This window comes from Ciconia boyciana, chromosome 30 (assembly GCF_034638445.1).
Source record: "Ciconia boyciana chromosome 30, ASM3463844v1, whole genome shotgun sequence".
NCBI lineage: Eukaryota > Metazoa > Chordata > Aves > Ciconiiformes > Ciconiidae > Ciconia > Ciconia boyciana.
In genome coordinates this window covers 1,665,319-1,690,156 of record NC_132963.1, presented here as the reverse complement: position 1 = coordinate 1,690,156, position 24,838 = coordinate 1,665,319, and the positions used below count along the sequence as shown (strand labels likewise).

The window sequence follows — 24,838 nt, the reverse complement described above, 5'->3', positions numbered from 1 at the left end:
CGTCCGGGACCCCCACCGTGGGGTGCGCGGCCCCTCTGCCCCCCACGCGCCCTACAGACGGGAGGCACCTCAGTATCCAGCCCCGCAGCGCCCCACGGGCCGACCCACGGGCCCCAGAGCTCGGAGGGACAGTCCAGCCCCACCAGCCCCACAGCCCCCCCGCCGCCACAGGGGACCCCGGCCCGCGGCCCCCCAGCCCCCCCGGCGCCCCCCACCTCCGAAGACGTAGAGCCAGTCGTCGACGAGGGCGGCGGCGTGGCCGGCCAGCCCGGGGGGCCGGGTGCCGTTCTGGGGCTGCAGCTCCCGCCAGCCCCCCCGCAGGGGGTCGAGGACCCAGACGTCGCGGGCCAGCGTCCCCCCCGCCAGCTCGCCCCCGCTCAGCACCAGGGCGTCGCGCCAGCACACGGCCACGTGCGAGTGCCGGGGGGCCTGCGGGGAGGCGTCAGTGGGGGGACGGGGACCCCCCGCTTGAGGGGGCCGGGGTCGGGGGGGACGGGACGGACACACGCACCGGGGCCGGGGTCAGCTCCAGCCGGGACCAGCGGTTGGTGGTGAAGTTGTAAACCACGAGGTCGCCCAGCGCCGTGTTGAGGTCCAGGCCTGGGGGGGACCCCACATCAGGGCCCGGCCCCTTCCCCTGCAGCCCCCCGGCTGCCCGCGTCTCGGTGCCGGCCCCCCGAAGCCCTCCGACGGCAGTGCCTGGCCCCACAGCCTCCCCACAGCCTCCCACATCCCGTGTCCCCCTACAGACCTCCACAGCCCCACATCCCTCCCCGCAGCTCTCTGCAGCCCCCCAGCCCCGCATCACCTCTCCATCCTCCTCTACAGCCGCCCCACGGTCCAACATCCCCCCCATAACCCCCCACAGCCCCCCCCGCCCTCTATAACCCCCATGGCCCTATATCCCCCCTTACCTCTCTGTAACTCCCCTACAGCCCCACAACTCTCCCCATAGCTTTCTAACAGCCCCCACAGCCCCATATCCCACCCCATAGCCCTCTGTAGCCCCCAGGATCCCACACCCCTCCCCAGAGGTCCCCAGGATCCCGCATCCCGCCCCATAGCCCCCTATAGCCCCCCAGCCGCCCCCCGGCTCACCCCCAAAGACGTAGAGGGCGCCGGCACGGGGCAGGACGGCGCCGGCGGCGGCGGTGCGGGGCGGGAAGCCGGGGTCCCCCTCGCTGACGTTGTACCAGCGGCCGCCCCCCCGGTTCTCCCCCAGCGCCAGGTCGCACGCCCGCCCCACGAAGCCCGGCCGGCACTCGCAGCGCCCCGTGACCTGGGGACGACGGGGGGACGTGGGGGGAGGCCCCGGCCCCAGCAGGCTCTGGCCTGGAGGGTCCCAGAGCCCCATCCCTGGGGGCTTGCGGGGGGGCCCAGCAGGTTTGGGGGTCCCCTAGCTCCACCTCCAGCATGGCTGGGGGTCTCCCAGTGGGTTTGGGGGTCTCCCATCCCTGCAAGTCTGGGGTCCCACAGCCCCATCCCTGGGGATACAGGAGTCTGGGGTCTCCCATCCCCATCGGTTTAGGGAAGCCCCAGCCCCATCCCTGTGGGTTTAAGGGTCTCCCATCCCCATCCCCACAGGTTTAGGGGGCCCCCAGCCCCATCCCTGTGGGTTTAAGGGTCTCCCATCCCCATCCCCATAGTTTTAGGGGGCCCCCAGCCTCATCCCTGTGGGTTTAAGGGTCTCCCATCCCCATCCCCACAGGTTTAGGGGGGCCCCAGCCCCATCCCTGTGGGTTTAAGGGTCTCCCATCCCCATCCCCACAGGTTTAGGGGGCCCCCAGCCCCATCCCTGTGGGTTTAAGGGTCTCCCATCCCCATCCCTACAAGTCTGGGGTCCCTCCCAGCCCCAGCCCCCCAGGGTCAGGGGTCCCCACCTGGTTGCAGGTGCCGCCGTGGGCCTGGCAGTAGGTCGCGCAGTGGGGCCGGGCGCAGTCGGGGCCCCCCCAGCCGGGCTGGCACTGGCACCGGCCCTGGGGGTCGCAGTCCCCCCGCCCCGAGCAGCCCCGCGGGCACAGCGAGACGCTGTAGGTCGCGTTGAAGCCCAGCAGGTTGTAGTTGGCGTCGCTGAAGAGGTGCAGCAGCATCTGGGGGGGGCGGAGAGGGGTCAGGGCACCCCGCGGCCGCCCCCTGCACCCCACCGCCGTCCCACACCTCCCCGCGGCCGCCCCGCAGCCTCCCCCCGCGCCCCGACCTCTTCTCGCGCGCCCCGCGGCCGCCCCGCAGCCTCCCCCCGCGCCCCGCAACCGGCGCGTAGCCCTTCCCCGCGCGCCACAGCCGCCCCGCGGCCCCCCCCGCGCCCCTCAGAGCCGCCCCCCGCGGCCCCCCGCCCGGGGGCACCTTGCCCGAGGTGGCTTCGAGGGGCGCGGGCAGGGTGCTGCCGCTGAGGCTGGCGAGGAGGGGGCTGCGGGGGGAGTCCCCGTCGTAGACGAAGAGGTAGTCGTAGGTGCACTCCGTGTCCATGAAGGTGAAGGTCAGCAGCACCCGGTGCCGCGGGCTGGGGGCTGGGGGGACGGGGTGTCAGAGGGGACCCCAGACCCCGGGGACGGGGACGGGCAGCAGGGCCCCAGGGCGGGCGAGCCCCCCGGGATGGGGGTAGCGGGTCCCCACCCCGCACACCGGGCGATGAGGGGGGTCCCCAGCCCCCGGGGACCCAGCCCAACGCCCCCCACACCACACGGACGTGACGCTGCCCGCCCCCCAAACCGAGGGGACCCGGGATGGGGTGGCCCAGGGGGACTGGGGTGCCTCGGGGGGGACTTTAGGGTGGCTGGGATGCCCTGCGGCGCCCCAGGGACACTGGGGGAAGGCTTACAGGGACACGGGAGGGGGACCTGGGGTGCCCCAAGGGGGCCTGGGGCGTCCTTGGAGCCCGATGAGAATATCAGGGGGGACTTGCGTTACCCGGGGGCCTGGGGGTCCCGGAGAGAGCTGTAGGAATATTGAGGGGACCTTGGGGTGCCCCCGGGGGCCTGGGGTGTCTCAGGAGGGACTAGAGGGATACCGGGGGGGGTCTCTGGGGTGCTCCGGGTGTCTCGGGGGGGGCTTTAGGGTGACTGGGGGTTCCTTGGGGTGCCCCAAGGAGGTCTGCGGTGCCTCTGGGGGGGCTTTAGGGGTGCTGGGGGGGGGGCTCTGGGGTGCCCCGGGGGTGACAGGAGCACTGGGGGCCCCGGGGCGCCCTGGGGCCCCGTCCCCGCCTCACCTTCCACCAGCCACTCGCAGTTGCCGTTGACCGAGTAGTTGCCGGGGCCGTCGGTGACGAAGCCGGAGGGGCCCCGCAGCACCCGCCGCTGCCCCTTGCAGTCGCCGGCGCCGGCCCCGCGCACCCCGCTCAGCGCCAGGGCCAGCGCCAGCAGCGCCGGGGGGGCCGCCATGGCGGGGCGTGGGCTCAGCGCCGGGGCAGGGCCATGCCGCCTGCGGGGGCCACGGGGGTGAGCCCGGGGGGAGCCGCCCCACGGGGGGGGGCCCTGGCCCCACAGCGACCTGACGGGGAGCGCTGGCAGCGTAGGGACCCGTGGGGAGATCCTGTCCCCTGGGGGCCCCACGAGGACAGCCTGCCCCACAGAGACCCCCAGCCCCATAGGGGACCCCACGAGGACACCCTGCCCCACAGGGACCCCCCAGCCCCACTGGGGACCCCACGAGGACACCCTGCCCCACAGGGACCCCCAGCCCCACTGGGGACCCCACGAGGACACCCTGCCCCACAGGGACCACCCAACCCCACTGGGACCCCATGAGGACACCCTGCCCCACGGGGACCCCCCAGGCCTACTGGGGACCCCACGAGAACACCCTGCCCCACAGGGACCCCCAGCCCCACTGGGGACCCCACGAGGACACCCTGCCCCACAGGGACCACCCAACCCCATAGGAGACCCCACGAGGACACCCTGCCCCACAGGGACCCCCAACACCATAGGAGACCCCACGAGGACACCCTGCCCCACAGAGACCCCCAACCCCATAGGAGACCCCACGAGGACACCCTGCCCCACAGGGACCCCCCAGCCCCACTGGGGACCCCACGAGGACACCCTGCCCCACAGGGACCCCCAGCCCCACTGGGGACCCCACGAGGACACCCTGCCCCACAGGGACCACCCAACCCCACTGGGACCCCATGAGGACACCCTGCCCCACGGGGACCACCCAACCCCACTGGGACCCCACGAGGACACCCTGCCCCACAGGGACCCCCCCGGCCTACTGGGGGCCCCACGAGGACACCCTGCCCCACAGGGACCACCCAGCCCCACTGGGACCCCATGAGGACACCCTGCCCCACAGGGACCCCCAGCCCCACTAGGAGACCCCATGAGGACACCCTGCCCCACAGAGACCCCCCAGCCTCATAGGGGACCCCACGAGGACACCCTGCCCCACAGGGACCCCCAGCCCCACTAGGAGACCCCATGAGGACACCCTGCCCCACAGGGACCCCCAGCCCCATAGGAGACCCCACAAGGACACCCTGCCCCACAGGGACCACCCAACCCCATAGGAGACCCCACGAGGACACCCTGCCCCACAGGGACCCCCAGCCCCACTGGGGACCCCACGAGGACACCCTGCCCCACAGGGACCACCCAACCCCACTGGGGACCCCACGAGGACACCCTGCCCCCCAGGGGCCCCCAACCCCATAGGAGACCCCACGAGGACACCCTGCCCCACAGGGACCCCCAGCACCATAGGGGACCCCACGAGGACACCCTGCCCCACAGGGACCACCCAACCCCACTGGGACCCCATGAGGACACCCTGCCCCACAGGGACCCCCCAGCCCCATAGGGGACCCCACGAGGACACCCTGCCCCACAGGGACCACCCAACCCCATAGGAGACCCCATGAGGACACCCTGCCCCACAGGGACCCCCAGCCCTACTGGGGACCCCACGAGGACACCCTGCCCCACAGGGACCCCCAGCCCCACTGGGGACCCCACGAGGACACCCTGCCCCACAGGGACCACCCAGCCCCATAGGAGACCCCACGAGGACACCCTGCCCCACGGGGACCGCCCAACGCCACTGGGACCCCACGAGGACACCCTGCCCCACAGGGACCCCCAGCCCCACTGAGACCCCATGAGGACACCCTGCCCCACAGGGACCCCCAGCCCCACTGAGACCCCATGAGGACACCCTGCCCCACAGGGACCCCCCAGCCCCATAGGAGACCCCACGAGGACACCCTGCCCCACAGGGACCCCCCAGCTTCACAAGGGATGCTATGGGGCCCCTCCCCACCGCTATAGGATGCTGCAGCCCCCCAGGTCCCCCCGTGGGGCGGAGCGGGGCCCCCCACGGGGCACTCCAGGCCCCGCGCACCCCCACGGGGCCCACGGGGGCTGGGGGGTCCCACAGGCCTCGGCCGGGGTCTGAAGGGGCTGGGGGGGGTCCGGAGGGGTGCCGAGGCGCTGGGGGGCTCTGCGGGGTCCCCCCGACCGCCATAGAGCGCCTATAGGACCCCTATAGGGCCCTTATACATCCCCCCCCCCCGCCCCTCACCCGCTGGCGGCGGCTCCTCAGGGCGGAGGCGGAATCCCGGGCCCGGAGCAGCGAGACGACGGGCCAGAGCGGCCAGGGCGGGGCGGGGCCAGAGCGGCGCTGCGGAGCAGAGAGAGGAGGGGCCAGAGCGGCCGCACCGCGGGGGCGGGGCTACGGCGGCGGCGCGGAGGAGCGGAGCAGCGAGACGCGCGGCCAGAGCGGTGCCGCCGGGGGCAGCGAAAGGAGGGGGGACGAGCTGGCCAGTGCGCCGCCGCACCAGCGAGACGAGCGGCCAGAGCGGCTCCCGACGCGGCCTCCGGCGGCTCCCGGCCCCCCCCGCCCCCGTCACTCCACAGCCCGTGGAAACACGAGAAATCGCTTTATTTTGGCAAAATCCTTCTCCCCAGAAACCGGGGGGCGCGGAGGGACCCGCTGCGGCCGGGGGGCGGGGAGACGAGGGCCCACCCTTGGCGGCGGGGGCGCAGGGACGGGGCCCGGGGCCCGGGGGCTCTTCAGGTCCCCCTGGGGCTGGATTTGGGGTCCTTGTGGGCCAATACTTGGGGTCCCTGGGGGCTGGATTCGGGGTCCCGCTGGGCAGGATTCGGGGTCCCCGGGGCTGGATTCGCGGTCCCCCTGGGGCGATACTTGGGGTCCCTGGGGGGCAGGGTTCGGGGTCCCTGTGGGGCGATACTTGGGGTCCCCTGGGGCAATACTTGGGGTCCCTGTGGGGCTGGATTCGGGGTCCCACTGGCGCAGGGTTTGGGGTCTCCCGGGGCAGGATTTGGGGTCCTTGTGGGGTGATACTTGGGGTCCCTGTGGGGCAGGATTTGGGGTCTTCGTGGGGCGATACTTGGGGTCCATGTGGGGCAGGATTTGGGGTCCCTGTGGGGCGATACTCGGGATCCCTGTGGGGCAGGATTTGGGGTCCCTGTGGGGCAGGACTCGGGGTCCCCCGGGGCTGGATGTGGGGTCCTTCTGGGGCGATACTTGGGATCCCTGTGGGGCAGGATTTGGCGTCCCTGTGGGGCAATACTTGGGGTCCTTGTGGGGCAGGTTTCGGGGTCCCCCTGGGGCGATACTTGGGGTCCCCCTGGGGCAATACTTGGGGTCCTTGTGGGGCAGGATTTGGGGTCCCTGTGGGGCGATACTTGGGGTCCCCGCGGGCGGGATGGGGTGGCTGTGGGGCAGGCTGCCCCCCGCCGCAGGGGGCTACAAGTGCCGCCCCCCGCCCGTGTGCATGCTGAAGTACTCGGTGTAGCCGTTGTGGGCGTGGGGCGGGGGCGCCTGCAGCTGGGAGGGGGGGCCCTGGCCCTCGCCCCCCGCCCCGGCACTCTTTTGGGGGGCGCGGGGGGCCCCCAGATCCGTCGTGGTCACCACGCGCCCGGGGGGGGGTCCCCGCTCCGCCGCCGGCGTCTCCTCCACCTGCTTCCGCGCCTGCTGGGGGGGCACGGAGACGCTTTCGGGGGGGTCCCCTTCCACCCCCCGTGCCCGGCTGGTTTGGGGGGGGTCCCCTCCACATGCTGGGACCCAGACGCTTTCGGGGGGTCCCCTCCCACCCCCAGTGCCCGGCTGGTTTGGGGGGTCCCTCCTCCCTGGAGCCCGGAGGGTTCTGGGGGATCCCCCCTCCTGTTCCCGGGATGCGGATGGTTTTGGGGGCGGTCCTCTCCCACCGCTGCGACCCAGCTGGGTTTGGGGGGGCCCCTCCCGCCCCCCAGGAGCCGTCCGGCGGCAGGGGGGGCCCCGACTCACGCCGGGCGATCCGCTGGGGCCGGGGGGGGGGATGGAGAAGAGCTCGGTGAAGTTGGGGACGGAGTCGCTGATGAAGGTGACGTTGCCGTAGCCGTGCCGGGGGGGGAACTTGGCGGCCGCCCCCCCCTCCGCGGAGCCGATCTGGGAGGTCCGCACGTGGTAGGGGAAGTTCTTGTTGGCGGCCGAGGGCCGCGTCATCACCTGGGGGGGGCACAGGGCAGGGGTGAGGGGGGTCCCCCCCTGCCACGGGGCCCCCCCCCGGGGCTCACCAGGAAGACGGCGTGGGCGTAGAGGTGGATCCCCAGCTGGATCCCGTTGACGATCTTCTCCCGCGCCCACTTGGGGATCCCGAAGTTGGCGATCAGCGCCGTCACCGGCACCGCGAAGAACCTGCGGCGGCGGGAGCGGCCCTCGTGCGACGCCCGCGCGAGGCTCGGGCGAGCCCCCCGCGCCCGCGCCGGCCCTTCGCACGCCCGCCCCGTTGTGGGAGCCCCTGCGAGCCGCAGCCCCGTGCCAACCCCTGGCGTGCGAGGCCCGTGTGAGCCCCGGCCCTTTGCACGCTCGCCGGGCGTGCGAGCCCCGTGCAAAGCTGTCCTGGCGTGCGAGCGCTGTGCGAAACCGGCCCCTTAAAACCCATCCTGGTGTGCAAGCCCCGTGCAAATCCTGTCCCTGTGCAAACTGCATCCCTGTGCAAACCCCGGCCCTTTGCACACCCATGCAGCTGTGCAAGCCCCGTGCAAACCCCATCCCCGTGCAGACCCCGTCCCTGCGCACACCTATCCAGCCGTGCAAGCCCTCTGCAAACCTCGTCCCCGTGCAACCCCCAGCCCCGTGCAAACCCTGTCCTTTTGCACACCTATCCAGCTGTGCAAGCCCCGTGCAAATCCTATCCCCGTGCAAATCCTATCCCTGTGCAAACTGCATCCCCGTGCAAACCCTGTCCTTTTGCACGCCCATGCAGCTGTGCAAGCCCCGTGCAAACCCCATCCCCGTGCAAACCCCGGCCCTTTGCACGCCCATGCAGCTGTGCAAGCCCCGTGCCAACCCCATCCCCGTGCAGACCCCGTCCCTGCGCACACCTATCCAGCCGTGCAAGCCCTCTGCAAACCTCGTCCCCGTGCAACCCCCAGCCCCGTGCAAACCCTGTCCTTTTGCACACCTATCCAGCTGTGCAAGCCCCGTGCAAATCCTATCCCCGTGCAAATCCTATCCCTGTGCAAACTGCATCCCCGTGCAAACCCCGGTCCTTTTGCGCACCAATGCAGCTGTGCAAGCCCCGTGCCAACCCCATCCCCGTGCAGACCCCATCCCTGCGCACACCTATCCAGCCGTGCAAGCCCCGTGCAAATCCTATCCCCGTGCAAATCCTATCCCTGTGCAAACTGCATCCCCGTGCAAACCCCGGCCCCTTGCACGCCCATGCAGCTGTGCAAGCCCCGTGCAAACCCCATCCCCGTGCAAACCCCAGCCCTTTGCACACCCATGCAGCTGTGCAAGCCCCGTGCCAACCCCATCCCCGTGCAGACCCCGTCCCTGCGCACACCTATCCAGCCGTGCAAGCCCTCTGCAAACCTCGTCCCCGTGCAACCCCCAGCCCCGTGCAAACCCTGTCCTTTTGCACACCTATCCAGCTGTGCAAGCCCCGTGCAAATCCTATCCCCGTGCAAATCCTATCCCTGTGCAAACTGCATCCCCGTGCAAACCCCGGTCCTTTTGCGCACCAATGCAGCCGTGCAAGCCCCGTGCAAACCCCATCCCCGTGCAAACCCTGTCCTTTTGCACGCCCATGCAGCTGTGCAAGCCCCGTGCCAACCCCATCCCCGTGCAGACCCCGTCCCTGTGCACACCTATCCAGCCGTGCAAGCCCCGTGCAAATCCTATCCCCGTGCAAATCCTATCCCTGTGCAAACTGCATCCCCGTGCAAACCCTGTCCTTTTGCACGCCCATGCAGCTGTGCAAGCCCCGTGCAAACCCCATCCCCGTGCAAACCCTGTCCTTTTGCACGCCCATGCAGCTGTGCAAGCCCCGTGCCAACCCCATCCCCGTGCAGACCCCATCCCTGCGCACACCTATCCAGCCGTGCAAGCCCCGTGCAAATCCTATCCCCGTGCAAATCCTATCCCTGTGCAAACTGCATCCCCGTGCAAACCCCGGCCCTTTGCACGCCCATGCAGCTGTGCAAGCCCCGTGCAAACCCCATCCCCGTGCAAACCCCAGCCCTTTGCACACCCATGCAGCTGTGCAAGCCCCGTGCCAACCCCATCCCCGTGCAGACCCCGTCCCTGCGCACACCTATCCAGCCGTGCAAGCCCTGTGCAAATCCTATCCCCGTGCAAATCCTATCCCTGTGCAAACTGCATCCCCGTGCAAACCCCGGCCCTTTGCACGCCCATGCAGCTGTGCAAGCCCCGTGCAAACCCCATCCCCGTGCAAACCCTGTCCTTTTGCACGCCCATGCAGCTGTGCAAGCCCCGTGCCAACCCCATCCCCGTGCAGACCCCGTCCCTGCGCACACCTATCCAGCCGTGCAAGCCCCGTGCAAACCTCGTCCCCGTGCAACCCCCAGCCCCGCACAAACCCCGTCCTGCGCAACCCCCGGCCCTTCGCACGCCTGTCCCGCCTCGCCTCCCCGTGCCAGTCCCATCCCTTCGCCGCCTCCCGCTCCCCGTGCGCCCCGTGCACACCCGGGCTGCCCCCCACCCTCGTGCAAGGCCCGTGCGAGGCGTGCGCTCACCAGAGGGTGTACGCGGCGAAGAAGGGCAGGTAGAAGGGCTGCTTCTCGGGGACCTGCTTGAGGGTGACCAGGACGGCGTAGCAGAACCAGAGGTAGGCGAGGAACTGCAGCCCGATCAGCCCGTAGCCGGCCGGCGACTCGTAGGTGTACAGCACCTGCGCGGGGTCGAAGAACTGCCCCCCCCCCGGGTCAGTGGGGCCGGGGGGCACCCGGCGGGGCGAGGGGGGGGCCGGGCCCGGGGGTCTCACCTCGGCCTCGTAGGTGAGGAGGACGACGTGGGTGATGCTGTAGAGCGTCATGTAGACCGAGAGCCGGACCGAGCCCGCGTGGCTGATGCGGCCCCTGGGGGGGCACCGGCGGTGGGGGGGCAGCCCCGCAGCAGCCCCACAGCAGCCCCACAGCGGCCCCACGGCTGTGGCGGGCTCTGCCTCGGCGGCTTGGGGCTTCCCTGTGTCCCCAAAGCCACCCCACGGCTGTCCCCTGGGCCCCTATGGCCGCCCCCATGGCTGTCCCCTGTGCCCTATAGCTGTCCGCTGTGCCCCGCAGCCACCCCACGGCTGCCCCTGGTACCCTATAGCTGTCCCCTGTGCCCCACAGCCACCCCACGGCAGCCCCACGGCCGCCCCGGTACCTGGTGACGGTGAAGCCCTTGCCCAGGAGGATGAGCATGAGGAGGAAGATGAGGAAGCTGACGGAGAACAGCAGCTTGGCTGGGGGAGAGCAGAGCTTGCACCAGCACGTGCCGGGGTGCCCCTGCGACGCCGCCCCGTGCCGGGGCCGCGCACGCACGCCTGCGCACGAGGGGCCGCGCACGAGGGGCCGTGCACGCGCACCCACGCACGAGGAGCCGTGCAGCCCCCTCGTGCGTCGCACGAGGAGCCGTGCACGTGCCACGCACCCAGGATCTTGAGGCTGCCGCTGCCGACCCCGTCGCAGGCGTACTGGCCCCAGTAGACGCAGCAGAAGAGCAGGCTGAGGACTGGGGGGGGGGCCGAGGGGGGGGGTGTGAGCGTGGGGACCCCGGCCCCCACACACACCCTGGCCTCCCCCGGCCCCCCCCTCACCCTCCACGCCGGCGGCCGCCATGAACATCTTGTAGGTGGTGTGGAGCAGCTGCCGGCCCTTCAGCAGGTCTGGGGGCGGGGGGCATCAGCCCTGTCACCCCCCCCGGCACGGCCCGCCCCAGCCCCCCCACTCACAGCCGAAGTAGCAGGAGACGAGGAAGATGAGGATGAAGATGAGGAGGAAGGTGATGTCTGTCTCCAGGATGCCTGGGGGTGGGGTGGGGGGTGATTTACCCCTGCGCATCCCCCATGAGCCCCCCAACACCGACCAGGGCACCCCACAGATACCCCCCGTCACCCCTGCGCTGCAGCCCCCCATTCCCACCCGCCCTGTGCTGCAGCCCCCATTTCCTCCCCTACATTGCAGTCCCCCACGTCCCCGCCTGCACTGCAGCCCCCATATCCCCCCTATCCCCCCATGTTGCAACCCCCTTGTACCGCCCCGCGTTGCACGCCCACATTCCCCCCGCACGTCCCCCCGGCTGAGGCCGCACCGAACTCATCGGCGGAGAAGTGCCGGGTCCAGAAGGATTTCCCGTTGGTCAGCACCATCTCGTACTCCAGCTCCAGCCCGTCGCCCTGGGGGGGTCCCGGCGTCAGGGGGGGCCCTGGGCATGGCAAGGGGGGGGTCCGGGGGGGTACTCACCCCGCATTTGCTGAGGGCCACGTACCACCAGCGCTCGCGGACGGAGCGGAAGCTGCGGCCGCTGGCGCAGCTCAGGTACCGCACCGAGTCCTCCAGCAGCACCTGGGGGAGAGCGTCAGCCAGGGACCCCCCGGGACCCCCGGGACCCCCCGCACCCCCCGGCCCCTCCCCAGGCCCCCGGACCTGGCAGCCCGACCAGGCGTACTGGGTGGTGAGGTTGATGACCTGGTTGTTCTCGGGGCGGATCACCGACTCCTTGGCCAGGCAGTCCTGGGGGGCACAGCGTGGGCACGGACCCCCCCAGCACCCAGACCCCCCCGGGCCTCCTGCACCCCGATGCAGCCGGAGCCCCCAGACCCCGGCGTACCCCCAGACCCCACCATAATCCCCCCAGACCACATTATAACCCCAATGCCTGCAGACCCCCTCTGCCCCCCAGACCCCTTAATATACCCCCCCAGACCCCAATAAAGCCCCCCAACCCAAATAAACCCCCAGACTCTGAGGACCCCAGTCCCTGCACACCCCTTTACTCCCCCAGACCACCCCCAGACCCCAATAAACCCCCAGACTCTGATGACCCCAATCCCCGCACACCCCCTCGACTCCCCCGGACCCCTATACCCCCAGATCCCAATAAACCCCCCAGACCCAAATATATCTCAGATCCTGATGCACCTCAATCCCTGCATAGCACCCAGGCCCCCCCAGACCCCAATAAACCCCCCAGACCCTGATGCACCCCAATCCCTGCAGACCCCTATGCCCCCAGACCCCAGTAGCCCCCCGGCCCCCATCCCACCTTGTTGCCCTTCTTGTAGACGGCCGGCCATTGGGAGGGGTCGTCGAAGTAGAGCAGGATATTCTCGCAGCACTTGGCCTGGGGGGTCGGGGGTCAGCGGCGCGGGGGGACCCCAACATCGGGGCAGGCGTGAGCCCCCCACTCACCTCGGGGTACCGGAAGTGGAAATCGAGGCGCCCGTAGTCGGAGAGGAAGCAGAAGCGGGTCAGGAACACCCAGTCCTGGGGGGCAGCGGGCGGTCAGGGGGGGCCCCGGTGTCCGGGACCCCCAGCCCTGCTCCCCTCCCCGCCCATCCCCAGGGGACCCAGGCGCCCGAGAGCCCCCTCTGCCCCCAGGACTCCCCTGCTGCACCCCAGGGACCCCCAGGGACCCCCAGAGTCCCCCCCAGCCCCGGGGACCCCCTCTCCGCCCCCCCATCCCAAGGGGACCCAGGCGCCCGGGAGCCCCCTCTGCCCCCCAGGACTCCCCTGCTGCACCCCAGGGACCCCCAGGGCCCCCCAGCCCCAGGGACCCCCTCTCCACCCCCATCCCAAGGGGACCCAGGCGCCTGGGAGCCCCTCTGCCCCCAGGACTCCCCTGCTGCACCCCAGGGACCCCAGGGCCCCCCCAGCCCCGGGGACCCCCTCTCCACCCCCCATCCCCAGGGGACCCAGGTGCCCGGGAGCCCCTCTGCCCCCAGGACTCCCCTGCTGCACCCCAGGGACCCCAGGGACCCCAGAGTCCCCCCAGCCCCGGGGACCCCCTCTCCGCCCCCCCATCCCTAGGGGACCCAGGCGCCCGGGTGCCACCCGATCCGGCTGTGGCCATGGCGACACGGCGTCCCGGCAGGGCCCGGGGGCCCCACGGGGGACGGGGGGACACGAGGGGGTCCGGGGGGCACCCTCATCCCCAGGACCCCCTGCATCCCCGCCGTTGTCACGGCAACGGCCCTGCTCCGGGTTTCCACGGCAACGGCCGAGCGGGCCCGGGTGGGAGCCGGGGGGGGTGTCCCCGACCCCCGGACCCCAGAGCCCCCCGGCCCCACAGCCTCCCAGGACCCCCGCCAAGAGAAACAGGGGGCGGGTGCAAATGAGGGGTCGCGGCGCAAAACGGGGGGGTCCCGCTGCAAACCGGGAGGGGGGGTCCGGTGCAGATCGGGGAGGGGTCCCGGTGCCAAAGGGGGTCGCGGTGCCAACGAGGCCCCGACGCAAAGCGGGGACGGGGGGGTGGCGGCGCAAAAGGGGTGGGGGTCGCCATGCAAAAAGGGGATCCCGGTGCAAAAGAGAGAAGGTCTCGGTGCATCCCGGGGAGGGGGCCCTGCGCAGAAAGGGGGTCCCGGTGCCAACCGGGGGGGTCCCGGTGCAGCGCGGGGGTCCCCGCTCACCTCCTTGGTGCTGATGCGGCCCCGCACGTACTTGGCGCCGCCGCCCGCGGGCAGCAGCAGCAGCAGCAGCGGCAGCAGCGGCAGCAGCGGCAGCAGCACCGGGGCCCCCCGGGGCCCCCCCGCGGGCCGCGGCCCCCCCGCGCCCCCCCGCCGCCGCCGCCGCCGCAGCCCCATCGCCCCCGGCCCGTGCGCGCTCCCGGGCGCGGCCCCGCCCCCCGGTACCGGCAGCGGCCCCGCCCCCGGCACAGGCCACGCCCCTCCCGGTACCGGCAGCGGCCCCGCCCCCGGCACAGGCCACGCCCCCCCACCCCGGTACCGGCAGCGGCACCGGCAGCGAGGCAGCCCCGGGGGAGTCTGCCAGCACAGCGCCCTCCTCCCAGTATCGCCCAGTGCCACCCAGTATCGCCCAGTATAACACGGGCAGGCCTGTGCAGCACAGCGCCCTCCTCCCAGTATCGCCCAGTGCCACCCAGTATCGCCCAGTATAACACCGTGCAACCCCGCACCCCCCCCACGCACCCCAGAGCTCTTCCTTCCCAGTAGGGCCCAGTACAACCCAGCACCTCGCCCTAGCCCACCTGCTCAGCCCAGTACAAGGCCCTGGCCCCGTCCCAGTATGAACCCCAGTGCCCCGGTGCCTCCCCAACCCCCCCACGGGGGAACCAAAACGGGGTGGGGGCCTGGGCGTCGGGGGGGGGGGTGGGGGGGAAGGGGAAGCGAGAGCAGCACGGGGGGGCTGGGGGGCACGGGGTGGGGGGGCACAGGGCCGGGGGGCACGGGGACAGCCCTGTCCCCTGGGGGTCCGCAGGCCCCTGCGCACGGGGGGGGTGACCCAGACGTGTGGCCTCGTCCCCCCCAGACCCCCCGGGACCCCTGTGCCCGGCCCGGGAGGGGCCACCCCCCGCCCACGTCACCGGGGAGGGGGCAGCGGTGACAAGAAGCGATACCCCACACTTCCCTTTTCTGCCCCGAACAAGCGAGAACGCCTGAAGAGGAGGGGAGCTGGCACGGGGACGGCACGGTAGGACCCCAAAGAGCGGGGGGAGAGGGTGCCCATCCCCCCCCGTCCTGCCCGCAGCGGGGTCCCCGTCCCCACCCCCCCGTCCAAGCACCCCCGTCCCCATCGCCCTCCTCCTCTCCAGGGGGACCCGGCCGGCCGGCCGCCCCTGGGCGCGGGGCAGGATGCGTCCCCCCGTCCCGCCACCGCACCGGCTGCCACCGCTGCCGCCGCTGCTGCCACCGCCGCCGCCGCCGCTGCTGCTGCTGCTGCTGGCGGTGCCGGGGGGCTCAGCCTACGGCTTCCGCAACTGCATCCAGTCGCCCCGGGACCCCGGACTCTTCCGCTGCATCCAGCGCTTCCTGGAGTCGGTGACCGGCGCGGTGGATGACCTGCCACCGGCCGCCACCGCCCTCAACCTCTCCCACAACAGCCTCCACTGCCTGGCGCCCGCCGCCTTCGCCCGCCTGCCCCTGCTGCGGACGCTCGACCTGGCCTACAACCGCCTGGCCAGCATCGCCCCGGGGGCCTTCGCCGGGCTGGGGGCGCTGGCCACCCTCGACCTGTCCCACAACCGCCTGGCCGGGCTGGCCGAGGGCACCTTCACCGGGCTGGGCAACCTCTCCTCGCTGCGGCTGGACCGCAACCCGCTGGCCGGCCTGGCACCCGGCGCCTTCCTGCCGCTGGCCAACCTGCGCTGCCTCTCCCTGCGGGGTGGCCGCCTGCCCGCCCTGGGGCCGGTGGCCCTGGCCGTCCGGCACCTGCCGCGGCTGCAGCTGCTGGACCTCTGCGGCAACAACCTGTCGGCGCTGGGGCCGGGGCCGCCGCTGCCGCCCTCGCTGCTCACCCTGCGCCTCTGCAACAACTCGCTGGGGGGGCTGGCTGGCGGGACCCCCGGGCTGCTGCCCGCCCTGCGGGCGCTCGACCTCTCCTACAACAACATCTCGGAGGCAGCGCCCTTCAGCCAGCTCCGCCTGCGCAACCTCAGCCGGCTGCGGCTAGCCGGCAACCCCCTGGACGTCTTCCAGCTGCTGGAGGTCTCGGACGTGCGCCCGCGCAGCCTGGACTTCTCGGGGCTGCAGCTGGGGCCCGGGGGGGTGGCCGAGGTGTGCCGGCGCCTGACGGGGCCCCGGCTGCGGCGCCTGCGGCTGCGCCGCAACGGCATCGGGACGCTGCCGGACGGGGCGCTGGCCGCCTGCCCGGCCGTCGGCACGCTGGACCTCTCCGGGAACCGGCTGCGGCGGCTGGGCTGCGTGGGGCGGCTGCTGGGGCCGAGGCAGCGGCAGGAGCTGGCGGGGCTGGTGGCGGAGCACAACCTGCTGCGCTGGCTGCCCTCCTGCCAGGCGGAGCCGGCGCTGCGCAGCCTGCACAACGTCTCGCTCCGCTTCAACCGCATCCTGACGGTGGGGCCGCGGGCCTTCGCCTACGCGCCCCGCCTGCGGGTGCTGCGCCTCGACGTCAACGGCCTGGCGCGGCTGGACCGGCAGGCGCTGTGGGGACTGCGGGAGCTGCAGGAGCTGCGGCTGGACAACAACCTGCTGACCGACCTCTACCCCGGCTCCTTCGCCGACCTGGGCCGGCTGCGCACCCTCAACCTGCGCAACAACCGCGTCTCCGTCCTCTTCCCCGGCGCCTTCGCCGGGCTGGTCCGGCTGCAGACGCTGGACCTGGGGGGCAACAACCTGCGGCACCTGGCGGCCGCCGCGCTGCGGGGACTGGGCAAGCTGCGCCGCCTCTACCTGGACCGCAACCGGCTGCAGGAGGTGAGCGCCGAGGCCTTCCGCCCGGTGCAGGCCTCCCTGGGCGTGCTGGACCTGCGCGCCAACGCCCTGCGGTACATCAGCCAGCGCCCGCGCCAGCAGCCGCCCTTCCGGCACCTCCAGCGCCTCTACGACCTGAAGCTGCAGGCGCAGCAGCCCTACGGCTTGAGGATCATCCCCCACCGCTTCTTCCAGGGCCTGACCGCCCTCCGCTCCCTCTTCCTGGCCCAGAACTGGCTGCTGGCCATCCCCGCCGACGCCTTCGACGACCTGGCCCAGCTGCGCTACCTGACGCTGGCCGACAGCAGCGGCGGGATGGGCGACCTGCCCGCCGGCATCTTCAAGAACCTGAGCAGCCTGCGCAGCCTGGACCTGGAGAACGCGGGGCTGCGCAGCCTGGGCCCCGAAGTCTTCGGCAACCTCAGCCGGCTGGAGCAGCTGCAGCTGGCCAGGAACGAGCTGCGCACCATCGACCAGCGCCTGGACGGCCAGCTGCCCGCCCTGCGCTACCTGGACCTGCGCAAGTGCCCGCTGAGCTGCGCCTGCGCCAACGCCTGGCTGCCGGGCTGGCTGGGCCGCAGCCGGGTGCAGGTGGTCTACCTCTACAACTACAGCTGCGGCGGCGGCGGCGGCGGCGGGCGACCCGCCTACCTGCACAGCTTCGACACCCGCGTCTGCTTCCTGGATGTGGGGCTCTACCTCTTCGCCGGCACGGCCCCGGCGGTGCTGCTGCTGCTGGCGCTGCCGCTGCTGCACCACCGTGCCTACTGGCGCCTCCGGTACCACTTCTACCTGCTGCGCGCCTGGGCCAACGGGCGCTGGCGGCGGGAGGAGCGCCGCTACGCCTACGACAGCTTCGTCTCCTACAACTCGGCCGACGAGGGCTGGGTGCTGGGAGAGCTGGTCCCCGAGCTGGAGCGGGCTTCCCTGCGCCTCTGCCTGCACCACCGCGACTTCAGCCCGGGCAGGGCCATCATCGACAACATCGTCGACAGCATCTACAACAGCCGCAAGACGGTCTGCGTGGTCAGCCGCAGCTACCTGCGCAGCGAGTGGTGCTCCCTGGAGATCCAGCTGGCCAGCTACCGCCTCTTCGACGAGCTCAGGGACGTCCTGGTCCTCGTCTTCCTGGAGGCCATCCCCGACGCTGAGCTCTCCGCCTACCACCGCATGCGCCGGGTGCTGCTCAAGCGGACCTACCTGCGCTGGCCCCCCGAGCCCCAGGCCCGGCGGCTCTTCTGGGCCAAGCTGAAGCGCGCCCTCCGGAGCGGCTACGCCGCGGGCGAGGAGGAGGAGGAGGAGGAGGAGGAGGAAGGCTGCGGGGAGAGCGGCAAGCTGCCCCAGGGCGGGCCCCCCCCGGTGTGAGCCAGGGACACCCCTTCTCCCGACCCCCGGAGACACCGGGGTCGCCTCCAGCGCGGCGCCGGCCGACGAAGCCGGGGCCGGCCGCGAGCCGAGGTGCTGGAAAGGGGAAATGGCTTTCTGCCGGGTGCCCCAAACCCGCCGGTTCCCCTCCGAGCCCCGGGAAACAGCCCAGGAAGGGCTTTTCTCGCCCCAAACCACCAGCCACGCTTCCCTTCCCGGGCGCATCCAGCCCCGACCCTGCAGCTCCTCTCACCGTGGGGCCGCGGAGGCGTCGGGGGGGCTCCCGGCGCGGGTTTGGGGGTGCCCGGAGGGAACAGCGGTGACACCGTGGTCGAGAGAAACAGCCTTTATTGCGCCGTGGGGCGCCCCGAGAACGCGAGGGCCCCCGCCTCAGTACAGCCCGGCGCAGGGGCAGCCCCAGGTCTCGGGGCTGGGCAGGGGGGAGCCGTCCCGCTCCAGCACCTCCGAGGGGGGGAAGCAGGAGAGGGGCAGGCGCCGGAGCGCCCGCAGCCAGCCCGGCTCCCCCCGGCCCCGCCGGCACCCCGGCTCCGGCGCGTCCCACCAGTCCTCCCAGTCCCGCCGCCGGCGGCTTTCTGGGGGGGCTCCGTGCCCCAGCGACCGCTGCCGGCAGCAGGTGCCGGGGCTCGGGGGTGCCGACGGCCGCCTGAGGCGGTGGGAGCCGTGCCGGAGCGGGTCGTGCTGGCGCGGGTCGTGCCGGCGCGGGTGTTGGCGGCAGCGTGGCACGTGGCCCTCGGCATAAGGCCAGCCCGGTGCGAAGCCTGGCTGGCACGAAGCCTCTGGACTCCAGGCGTCGGGGGTCTGGGGGTCCGGGTTGGCGCCGCGGCACAGGTCCGGGCACCGGGGAGCAAACAGCGTGGCAAAGGAGCGGCGGGGTGGATGGCGATGCCGTGGTGTGAGCGGGCTGAAAGCCGGCGGGGCGATGGGCGGCCAGCGGCTCCAGCTGCAGCCCTCGCCGGCATCCTCCCCAAAAGCCGCCGGGGTGGGCTGCGGGCCGGTGCGGGGCCGCGCGCAGGAGGGACCCCCGCAGGTGCAGCCGGGGGGGAAGCGGGTGGGGGGGGAGCCGGGCAGGAGCCCGCCGTGGGGCAGGGAGCCCTCATGCCGGCAGGGATCCCCCCAGGATGGCGTCCTCTCTCCGCGGGGCTGGAACAGCGGGGACGGGCTGTCGGGGCGTGGGTCGTCCTCCTCGCCCGAGGTCCAGGAGAAGGGGGTCTGCGGGGAGGCGGCGGGTCAATAAACCCCCCGGGGGTCCCCCGAGGCCGTCACCCCGCTTTCGGACTCACCTCTCTCTTCTTCCCGTCACCTCCGAAAATGGGGCTGGGGGTGCCCGGCCCGGCAGGGTAGGTCGGGGTCTGCCGGGGAAGAACGTGGGGCTGCAGCCGGTGAAGGGGCGGGAGGGAGAGGACGTCCCCGTTTCGGGGAGGAAAGGTGGGTTTTGGGGCACTCACCCTATTCACGATGCCTTGCAGGGGGCCGGGGGTGCTGCTGTAGGGAGGCGTCGGGTCCCAGCTCCGTTTCTGCTCCCCAAAATCACCCTGCTCTGCGCTCCCACTCAGCTCCCGCTCGGGGGTCCGGGGGCTCCAGCGACCTGCGAGGGGCGATACGGCTGAGATTCGGGGGGGGGGGAACCACCCCCAGCCCCCCCCGCCGGGCTGCCGTACCTGGGGGCCCGGCGTCGGCCCCCCGATTCCGGTGGGCCAGGAGGACGGAGAGGTCGGGCAGGGCCCGGTGCCGGCGGAGCAGGGCGGCCAGGACGGCCCGGCGCCGCTCACCCACCAGATCGCGCCCCGGGAAGGCGCGGGTGCCCCCCAGGAGGGCGCAGAGCTGGCCGGCCAGCTCCCGCGGGGGCGGCTCCGCGGGGACCCCCTTCTCCCCCTCGCTTCGGGGCGCCCCGGGGCGGATCGGCGGCGGCTGCTCCGCGGGGCGGGGGTCTCCCTGGGGTGCTGCGGAGGGGCCCCCCAGGAGCGGGGTTTCGCTGCGGGGGGCCGCGTCCTGCCCAGGGCCGGGGCTCAGCAGCCGCTCGACGTCGACCGACTTCACCTCCCGGTTGAACATGCCCCGGTGCTGGCACAGGCGGTTCTGGCTGATGACGACGGTTTTGGGGGCTGGGAGGGGGCTGGCGAGGGGGCGAGCCCCCCATGGGGGTGGCAGCCTGCAGGGCGGGGGTCCGGCCCCCCGCCACCCCCCGCCGGGGACCTTCCTGCCGAATTTGGCGGAGTCGCGCTCCCGCTTGGTTTTCCGGCGCTTGATGCGGCCGGGTCTGGGCCCGGTGGGGTGAGGGTCCCCCCGCGGGCGGGGGTCCCCTGCATCCCTGACGTCCCCTCTGCCGCTGCGGTGGCTCATGGCACTGGCTGCCGACGGGGAAAACAGGAAAAAAAGGGTCTTTTAGCAAAGGGTGGGCAGGGTGGGGGAGAAGCGCCCAGCAGGCGCCGAGGGTGGAGGACTGGGGGCACCCTGTTAATGACGACCCCCCTCACGGCCCCCATTTTCCCCCCAGGACCCCTCCAGTATCCCCAGCACCCCCATTTCCCCCTCAACCCCTCCCAATATCCTCAGGCACCCCTCAAGGGGCCCCCATTTCCCCACTTCCCCCTCAGGACCCCCAGTATCCCCAAGTCCCCCTCAAGGTCTCCCCATCAGACCCCCAGCACCCCCATTTTCCCTGAGGCTCCCCCAAGGGCCCCTCATTCCCCCCAGGGACTCCCCAGTATCCCCAGGACCCCCATTTCCCCCTCAGGCCCCCCAATATCCCCAGGGCCCCCTCACGGGCCCCCATCTCCCCCTCAGGCACCCCCAGTATCCCCAGGGCCCCTCACGGCCCCAGGACCGCCCGGAGACCCCGTTCCCCCGGTGCCCCCAGTATCCCAGTGCCCCCCAGTATCCCCAGTGCCCCCCACCTCCGACCGCTGCCAACGGCCCCACAGGCCCCGCCCACCGGCGAGAGGGGCGGGGCCTGCGGGCGGCGCGCGGCGGGGCCGCTCCTCGCGCCTCGGGCCGTTGGTAAGCAGCGGCCGGCGCGCGTGAGCCCCGGGGGCGTTTGCCTTTCCCGCGCTGCCGGCGGATTGGCCCGCCGCCTCGAGGCGCCCGCCGCTGATTGGCTGGGGGCGCGGAGGCGGGAGGGGCTCGCGCACCGGGAGAGGCGCCGCAGCCCTGAGGTGAACGGCGGGATTGGGTTGAGGGGACACTGAGCCCACAGGGACCCGGGGCTGAGGGGACACTGAGCCCACAGGGACCCGGGCTGAGGGGACAGTGAGCCCACAGGGACCCGGGGCTGAGGGGACACTGGGCCCACAGGGACCCGGGCTGAGGGGACACTGAGCCCACAGGGACCCGGGGCTGAGGGGACACTGGGCCCACAGGGACCCGGGCTGAGGGGACAGTGAGCCCACAGGGACCCGGGGCTGAGGGGACAGTGAGCCCACAGGGACCTGGGCTGAGGGGACAGTGAGCCCACTTGGACCCGGGGCTGAGGGGACACTGAGCCCACAGGGACCTGGGCTGAGGGGACAGTGAGCCCACAGGGACCCGGGCTGAGGGGACAGTGAGCCCACAGGGACCCGGGGCTGAGGGGACACTGAGCCCACTTGGACCCGGGGCTGAGGGGACACTGAGCCCACAGGGACCCGGGCTGAGGGGACACTGAGCCCACAGGGACCCGGGGCTGAGGGGACACTGAGCCCACAGGGACCCGGGCTGAGGGGACACTGAGCCCACAGGGACCTGGGCTGAGGGGACACTGAGCCCACAGGGACCCGGGGCTGAGGGGACACTGGGCCCACAGGGACCCGGGTTGAGGGGACAGTGAGCCCACAGGGACCCGGGCTGAGGGGACAGTGAGCCCACAGGGACCCGGGGCTGAGGGGACAGTGAGCCCACAGGGACCCGGGCTGAGGGGACACTGAGCCCACAGGGACCCGGGGCTGAGGGGACACTGAGCCCACAGGGACCCGGGCTGAGGGGACAGTGAGCCCACAGGGACCCGGGCTGAGGGGACACTGAGCCCACAGGGACCGGGGCTGAGGGGACACTGAGCCCACTTGGACCCGGGGCTGAGGGGACACTGAGCCCACAGGGACCCGGGCTGAGGGGACAGTGAGCCCACTGGGACCCGGGCTGAGGGGACACTGAGCCCACAGGGACCCGGGCTGAGGGGACACTGAGCCCACAGGGACCCGGGGCTGAGGGGACACTGAGCCCACAGGGACCCGGGCTGAGGGGACACTGAGCCCACAGGGACCTGGGCTGAGGGGACACTGAGCCCACAGGGACCTGGGCTGAGGGGACTGTCACCCGGCACAGCCCCCGCACCGAGGACCCCCCGTGAAGCCCCAGTGCCACAGAGGCCCCACGGATGCAGGGAGCACCGCCAGCCCCAGTTGCCCAGGGCGCCTGCCCCGCAGACGAGGGAAGGTGAGGAGCCACGGTGGGAGGGAGACGGCTTCGTGCAGGGGACGGGAGCCACCGACCCCCCCCAAAGACGGCCAAGCTGCGCCGAGGGGGGAGGACGGCCCGCGCCCCGGCGTGCTGCTCCCCGCCGCCCGGCAACAGGAGCCCCCCCGGCAGCCGCCACGCTGCGCCACGGCCTGTGGCGGGCCGGCAGGAAGCGGAGGAAGCTTCACGCTCGCTGCCTCTCTCCCGCGCTCTGTTTATCCTCCCGACGAATGTTTTATTAATACCTGGGGCGGAGGGAGGCGGCGGGGGCAGCGGTTTCCCTGGTTGTGGAGCGCGGCCCCCCCCAACATCCCACAGACCCCGGCGGGCAGCTCGTTAGCTTTATTGGGGCGGGAGGGTCGTGACCCCCCGGGGGGCGGGGCATGCCGAGCAAACCTCGTGCTAACGAAGCGAAGCCTTGAGGAGCGCGGGGGGGGGGGGGGCGCGGGGGCGAGGGTCCGGCGGGACCCCCGCCCCTCAGGGCTTCTCCAGCTGCGCGTCGGCGGCGTGGAGGCTGCCCACGTCCTGGTAGGTGGGCTGCAGCCCCCGCGAGATGTCCTCGTACATGGAGCACTCGTCCAGGTTGAGCCCCTGGGGAGGGGGACGGGGCGGGGGGCTCAGGCCGGTGGGCGCCAGCCCCCTCCCCGCCCCCCCGGCGGGCGCGGGGTCCCCGGCTCACCTCGTAGAGGTTCTCCTCCTCGTAGGCGCTCTTCTTCATCTGCAGCAGCCGCTCGTTGGCCCACCGCTTCTGCGGCCGCCGGGCAGAGGCAGAGTTAGGCAGGGCGGGGGCTCCCCCAGCCCCCCCCCCCCACCCCCCCAGCCCCCTGCGCGCCCCCTCACCCTGAAGAGGAGGAAGAGGCTGGGCCCCACGGCGCAGAGCAGCAGCAGGACGCCCTCGGCCGTGATGATCCGGTTCTTGGTGGACTCCTTGATGTTGAGGAAGGGCACGGCCATGGGGTCTGCCGTGGGAGGAGGGTGGGGGTCAGCCCCGGCCCCCTGCGCGCCCCGCCCCCCGCGCCCCCCGGCACTCACCGCGCACCCGCAGGAAGGTGCCGCAGGACTGCCCGACGGCCCGGCCGGCCTCCACCCGGCAGTAGTAGAGGCCGCTGTCGTTGTGCGCGAGGCGGAGGAAGGTGAGGGTGGCGCGGCCCTCCTCTTGCTGCAGCTGGCGGCCGCGCTGGCTGGTCTTGACCAGGGCGTAGCGGTGGGTGCAGTTGTAGGAGCACACCTGGTACCAGGTCACCCGGGCGTTCCCGGGGGCCTGGAAGAGGCACTCCAGGCTGAGGTGGTCCCCCACGGTGGCGGTGCGGGACGTGGGGCCGGCCTCCACCGTCACCACCTCGGCATCGGCCCCGGGGGAGCAGCAGGCCACCGTGCTGCCGTTGCTCTCCACGGTCAGGGGGCTCGGGGACAGCCGGGAGGGGCCCAGCGGGGGCGGCACCATGCACTCGCGCCCCCCGCACGTCGTGGTGGACGGCCAGCAGAGGTGCCCTGTGGGTGGCAACGGGGGTCACCGCGGCCCCCCGAGCCCCCGGCGTGGGGGCGAGGGTCCCGCCCTGCCCCGCCCCGACACCCCCAGCCCCGGGCCGGTTTCGGTTCCTCCGCCAGGCGCTGTTGACAGGAAGCGCCGGGGCCAGGCCGGGCTGTTCCGGGGCGTCTCGGGGGACACGCTGGCAAACGGGGGTCCGCGGGGTCCGCTGCCTTTCGGGGTGCCGCACCAAACCCCCTCCGGCTGGCCGCCCTGCGGGGGTCACCGCTGCCGCGGGGCGTGCAGGGAACCGGCGCGGTTCCCCCCATGAGAGGTGTGCGGCGGGGGGATACGTGGGATCCCCCCACCCGTGCGCCCGTACCCCGAGACCCCCGTCCCGCCGTGGTCCCGCGCCCCCTCCCCGCCGGCCCCTACCTGGGAGGAGGCAGAGGAGGAAGGCGAGCGGGGAGCCCCGTTTTGGGGGAGCGCCCGCCATGCCGCTGCCGCCGTCTGCACCGGGCCCCGCCGCAGGAGATGCGCCCCGGTGCCCGCGCCCGCCCTCCTGGGGGGGCCGTGGCAGGCGGGGCGCGCAGCGGGGTGGGCCCCACGGCGTCGTCCCCAGCGTCACCCCGCAGCCCGCCCCAGAGACGGGGGGCGGGGGGGGTCTGCGGGGTCACCCGTGGGACCTGGCGGGGGGGCGGGCAGGTCTGGGGTGCGGGGGGTCTGGGGGCACGCGAGTTTGGGGCGCCAGGTTAGGGGGTCCTGGGGTTTCGGGGGTCCTGGGGGCTCGGCTCGGGGGTTTGAGGGGCTGGGGGCTCCCGGCGTCCCCGCTTGCCCCAGGATCCCGGGGATCGTCCCCTGCACGCCGGGCGGCCCGGGCTCGGGGGTGCGCGGCCCCGGGCGGGGCGCAGGGGCGGGCTCGGCCTCGCTCCTCCCGCAGGAAG

At 72.9% G+C, this 24,838-nt stretch overlaps 5 protein-coding genes across 6 annotated transcripts in view; 1 reads left to right on the top strand and 4 right to left on the bottom strand.

Moving 5' to 3' along the window:
- The window catches only part of MEGF8 (multiple EGF like domains 8), a 30,408-nt gene extending 24,799 nt beyond the window's left edge, over window positions 1–5,609 (bottom strand). The window contains exons 1-7 of the mRNA XM_072848220.1: window positions 5,518–5,609; window positions 3,206–3,417; window positions 2,344–2,507; window positions 1,881–2,090; window positions 1,099–1,279; window positions 512–600; window positions 216–429 (exon numbers count right to left, since the gene is read on the bottom strand). Of these exons, the coding sequence (XP_072704321.1) occupies window positions 216–429; window positions 512–600; window positions 1,099–1,279; window positions 1,881–2,090; window positions 2,344–2,507; window positions 3,206–3,377 (1,030 nt within the window). The 5' untranslated portion in view covers window positions 3,378–3,417; window positions 5,518–5,609. The remainder of the gene's footprint in view (window positions 1–215; window positions 430–511; window positions 601–1,098; window positions 1,280–1,880; window positions 2,091–2,343; window positions 2,508–3,205; window positions 3,418–5,517) is intronic.
- A 952-nt stretch (window positions 5,610–6,561) lies between these two features.
- TMEM145 (transmembrane protein 145) lies at window positions 6,562–14,029 on the bottom strand. The gene is made up of 15 exons (XM_072848191.1): window positions 13,856–14,029; window positions 12,639–12,713; window positions 12,493–12,570; window positions 11,874–11,960; window positions 11,691–11,792; window positions 11,539–11,623; window positions 11,180–11,251; window positions 11,045–11,113; window positions 10,879–10,959; window positions 10,612–10,690; window positions 10,229–10,322; window positions 9,981–10,153; window positions 7,515–7,635; window positions 7,246–7,446; window positions 6,562–6,933 (listed from the first exon to the last, which is right to left on the bottom strand). The coding sequence occupies exons 1-15, from the start codon at window positions 14,027–14,029 to the stop codon at window positions 6,706–6,708; spliced, it is 1,719 nt and encodes a 572-aa protein (XP_072704292.1). The 3' UTR covers window positions 6,562–6,705.
- A 1,008-nt stretch (window positions 14,030–15,037) lies between these two features.
- LOC140644998 (uncharacterized) lies at window positions 15,038–17,977 on the top strand. Its single transcript, XM_072848190.1, has one exon. The coding sequence runs from the start codon at window positions 15,038–15,040 to the stop codon at window positions 17,975–17,977; it is 2,940 nt and encodes a 979-aa protein (XP_072704291.1).
- A 337-nt stretch (window positions 17,978–18,314) lies between these two features.
- Window positions 18,315–22,812, bottom strand: PRR19 (proline rich 19). Its single transcript, XM_072848231.1, has 5 exons — window positions 22,672–22,812; window positions 19,657–20,346; window positions 19,444–19,583; window positions 19,279–19,347; window positions 18,315–19,207 (listed from the first exon to the last, which is right to left on the bottom strand). The coding sequence occupies exons 2-5, from the start codon at window positions 20,336–20,338 to the stop codon at window positions 18,368–18,370; spliced, it is 1,731 nt and encodes a 576-aa protein (XP_072704332.1). The 5' UTR covers window positions 20,339–20,346; window positions 22,672–22,812; the 3' UTR covers window positions 18,315–18,367.
- Window positions 22,754–24,809, bottom strand: CD79A (CD79a molecule). Of its 2 annotated transcripts, none has more exons than XM_072848233.1 (5): window positions 24,330–24,809; window positions 23,459–23,917; window positions 23,267–23,385; window positions 23,106–23,171; window positions 22,754–23,017 (listed from the first exon to the last, which is right to left on the bottom strand). In XM_072848233.1, exons 1-5 carry the CDS (start codon window positions 24,388–24,390, stop codon window positions 22,904–22,906), a joined length of 819 nt encoding a protein of 272 aa, XP_072704334.1. In that variant the 5' UTR covers window positions 24,391–24,809; the 3' UTR covers window positions 22,754–22,903. The 2 variants fall into 2 exon arrangements, with proteins under 2 accessions (XP_072704334.1, XP_072704333.1); XM_072848232.1 differs by having other exon boundaries at window positions 23,106–23,174; window positions 24,330–24,796.
- Window positions 24,810–24,838: the final 29 nt, after the last annotated feature.